Raw genomic sequence first — 4,061 nt, forward strand, 5'->3', positions numbered from 1 at the left:
ATATGCAAACTGTTTTAATTCCTACACCGTTCAGCTGACAGTCTCACAGGCTTTTGTAGGAGGCAATCCCTGATGCCTATGGAAGGTATCGGGCTTGCCTTCTCTGCCATCAGGTCCCCACCTCTGCAGCGTGGGGACACGATGGAGATGCGGGGGCACCCGTACCCTCCGCAAACCCTCTGCATGCCACGGTAATATTTTGCCATGGCATACATGGGGTTAATATGCTGGCATCGGTGCCTTCACCAATGCCAGCGTATGCAGCAGGACCGTGCCGCTGATCAGGCGGGCACAGCTGCTGCACCCTCCTGATCAGCCCGTTGTACATGTAAGTCGCTGGTCCTTAAGTCATGTCCAGCTGTGATGCACATGTACGGCAAGGGTCCTTAAGAGGTCAAGGCCACATAAAAGATATGAACACCCAGCAAATGAACATTTGTTTTTGTACAAATATTTTTTCGGACCATTGTCCTGTGTAAAAGGACCCTTACAGATTTTTTTATCTCTGATTCTCTCTCTCAGAATTCAGATTTTTTTTTAAATGTCACAGTTATGACTATTTCTTTTTGAATTGACATATTAAGTTTGACTGGCTATACATGGTAAATAGATTTCTGCAGAAAGATAATTTGGCAGACACCTCTCCATTCACATGCGAGGTTAGGAGAGCATAAATCAGGTATACCGAAGCCACTCTGCCTTAGGCTTATTGCACAAGAATGTGTGTGCTCCGTGGCCGTATTGCGGACCGCATTTGCGGATCTGCAACACACGGGCACCACTCCACGTGCATTCCGCATCACGGATGCGGACCCATTCACTTCAATGGGTCCACAAATCTGGAGATGCGGAATGGTGCGGAACGGAAGCATGGAATGGAAGCCTATGGAAGCACTACAGAGTGCTTCAGTGGGGTTTTATCCGTACTTCCATTCCACAAAAAGATAGAACATGTTCTATCTTTTTGCGGAACGGACGGATCGCAGACCCATTAAAGTGCGGCTGCCCCACGGTGGGTGTTTGTGCATTTTGGCCCGCAATTTGCAGGCCACAGCAGTTACCTTTAATGTAATAAAGACAGCACTGTATAGTCCTTCATTGTTAATGGTCCCATGGTACCTTTAAATAGGGGCTGTTGCTGGTATGGGGTTTTACTGGTTAGGGAGACAGTATGCATATTATTGGTGTTCTTGCCTGCAATCCCCTGCAGGTTATTTGACAGTAAACACAGAATATTAATCAGTTCTGGCACACCCACTTCTCCAACCCTAGTGCTCTCCTGCCCTAAAGTTGGGAGCCCTTCTTCTGCCATCTGCTTTTCCTCCTCTTCCACATCATCTAATATCAATGATAATATGTCACGAGGAACATCCAGCTGCTCCTCTCTCTCTCTGCATCTTGCTGACTTTTCTAGGACATGGAGACTTTGAAGGATGATTTAGAAGAAGTAAAGCTAGAAAAAGATGAAGGTGGTCATCATTAAGACCTGCCCCCCCCCCCCCCTCCTAAGAGATGCAGTACGGTATTGGTTGGCACGCTGGCACCGGAATAATGACTTTCATCTTATTGATATTAAATTACATTTACGGCCGATGTAGGAATAAGTAAATGTAGGAAAAAATAAATAAAACTGATGCAGCATAAGTGTTCCTGCTCTCTCCCTCGCCAATATTCTTCTATTGCCATGTGCAATAGACACAGGACAATAGAGGAGACTGCGTGGAATTAGGGTTTTATAGAGCTAAAACATCACAGGGGATGGCTGTCTGCACGGCATTATGGGTGATCTCACATTCCAAGGCTCCTTACTTTCACTTTGTAACATGTGCAGCCTCCATTTTAGGAAAAAACAATTCATCAATTCGGCTATATTGTGAATTCAAGTTTTCCTAAACTTTGGACTGAATTCTGCTTCGAATGCTTAGTTCAACACTACCTATTTCCCCCAACATTTGCATTTAGGGAAGAGTCAGGAGGTCCTCATATATACATTAGATGACCAGCTGGTCAGAATTCAAAGATCGACATACCTCCTTCTAGCAACTCCATTCTAGCATGTACCGTCTTGCCTAGGGCATACATGAGGAAGGAAAGATGGCGCTGTTCATATGGAGGGCTTGTAGTTGTCAGCATTCGCTACACAGCTTCTTGAAGGCAGGACGCTTACTCCAGAGAGGGGTGTCCACCAAGAGCTTCCACTCCAATGGCAGAAGAAGACTACACGCTGCGTCTGCTGCTGTGGGCGTCCGGGTCAGACCCCTTTACTTGCTGCTGGGGAGCGGCGGAGGCTATGCAGGCTACAAGCAGTATGAGGGCTACAAGGACCGCCAGCTACAGAAACTTGGGCTAGAGGTTCCGCCAAGAGTAGCCTACACCTGGGAGGTTGCCATCTACAAGTCTGTTCCAACCAGACTCCTTTCTCGTGCTTGGGGTCGTCTGAATCAGGTGGAATTGCCAACATGGCTGAGGAAACCCGTTTACAGTCTGTATATTTGTACTTTTGGTGTAAACATGAAAGAGGCGGCAGTAGAAGATTTGCACCATTACCGAAATCTCAGCGAGTTCTTCCGCAGGAAACTGAAGCCACAAGCACGACCTGTTTGTGACTCCCATAGTGTGATCAGCCCATCAGATGGAAAGATTCTGCACTTTGGACGAGTGAAAAACTGTGAAGTAGAGCAGGTTAAAGGGGTAACCTATTCACTAGAATCCTTCCTAGGACCACAGACTTGGACTGAGAACCTACCCATCAGTAAGACTTCATTCCAGGACCAACTGGTAACAAAAGAAGGAAACGAGCTGTATCACTGTGTCATTTACTTGGCCCCTGGTGACTATCACTGCTTTCACTCACCAACAGACTGGAATGTGTATCATAGGCACCATTTTCCAGGATCTCTCATGTCTGTGAACCCAGGAGTTGCTCGGTGGATAAAAGAGTTGTTCTGTTACAATGAACGGGTTGTACTCACAGGGGGATGGAAACATGGATTTTTCTCACTCACTGCAGTTGGTGCGACAAATGTTGGGTCCATCCGCATATATTTTGACAGGGATTTACAAACTAACAGCCCACGTTACAACAAAGGCTCTCACAATGATATGAGCTATGTAACAAATAATAACCAAGATGGCATTGTAATGAGAAAAGGTGAACAACTGGGAGAATTCAACCTTGGTTCCACTATTGTTCTCATTTTTGAAGCGCCAAAGGATTTTACATTTAACCTGAAGGCTGGACAGAAAATCCATTTTGGAGAGGCCATGGGCTCCTTGTAGGAAGAGTCAGTTTTGCTTCCTGAAGAAAAGCCAGAGTTTTGGTGACAGAGGCTGAAAGCAACGTCTCTATGCAAGTTGGAATTATGTGCAGATGCCATACTGACAGCGGTCATACAGATCCAGACCATCTGCTGTGGCTACTGCCTCCCACAACCAGGCGATTCTTAGTGTCATTACACACTTTAATTTCCACTCCTGCACTTTGTCTATGAGGTGTGGCTTCCTGCCACAGAGCAGGAGAAAAGAGCATCATTCTTTGACACATGTGTCTACATGTTTGAGGAATTCAAATTTATGGTGGCAGAAATAATCATTTTATAGAATGAACACACAGTTGAGGTACTGCTAACTTCAGGGAAGTGCTACCCCCTTATGGCAGGTTTAGCCTCCCAGTAAGTTGGTATCTGGCAGCTACTTGGCCTGGTTATAGGGCCATAGTGCAGGCCCATTCATTCGTCAGTGCAGGAATCAGTCCTGCCTAAGGGAGTTGTAGCTCATTACTTTTGTATATCTAAACAACAAGAGGAAGATCTTGCTAATACATTAACTCATAGCATACATTTTGAAATAAAACAGTTGCAAACACAAAAAAAAAAAAAAAAAGAATTCAAAGATCATTTTTTATACATGGCAACAGGGCTTTTTCTTCGATTTCTTCCATTCTTTGTAAATACCTTTGGATATATGGATAGATAGATAGACTGACACTCATTGACAAAAAATTACATACCCATATAAAATTGTAGGTGTGGTCTGATTAGACACTGGGTCTTTCCAAAAGT

General features: G+C 45.0%; 1 protein-coding gene across 1 annotated transcript; it reads left to right on the forward strand.

Annotated features, from left to right (window-relative positions):
• Nucleotides 1-2,064: 2,064 nt before the first annotated feature.
• LOC122935836 (phosphatidylserine decarboxylase proenzyme, mitochondrial-like) lies at nucleotides 2,065-3,578 on the forward strand. Its single transcript, XM_044291743.1, has one exon. The coding sequence runs from the start codon at nucleotides 2,095-2,097 to the stop codon at nucleotides 3,277-3,279; it is 1,185 nt and encodes a 394-aa protein (XP_044147678.1). The 5' UTR covers nucleotides 2,065-2,094; the 3' UTR covers nucleotides 3,280-3,578.
• The last annotated feature ends 483 nt before the right edge of the window (nucleotides 3,579-4,061 follow it).

This window comes from Bufo gargarizans, chromosome 4 (assembly GCF_014858855.1).
Source record: "Bufo gargarizans isolate SCDJY-AF-19 chromosome 4, ASM1485885v1, whole genome shotgun sequence".
Taxonomy (NCBI): domain Eukaryota; kingdom Metazoa; phylum Chordata; class Amphibia; order Anura; family Bufonidae; genus Bufo; species Bufo gargarizans.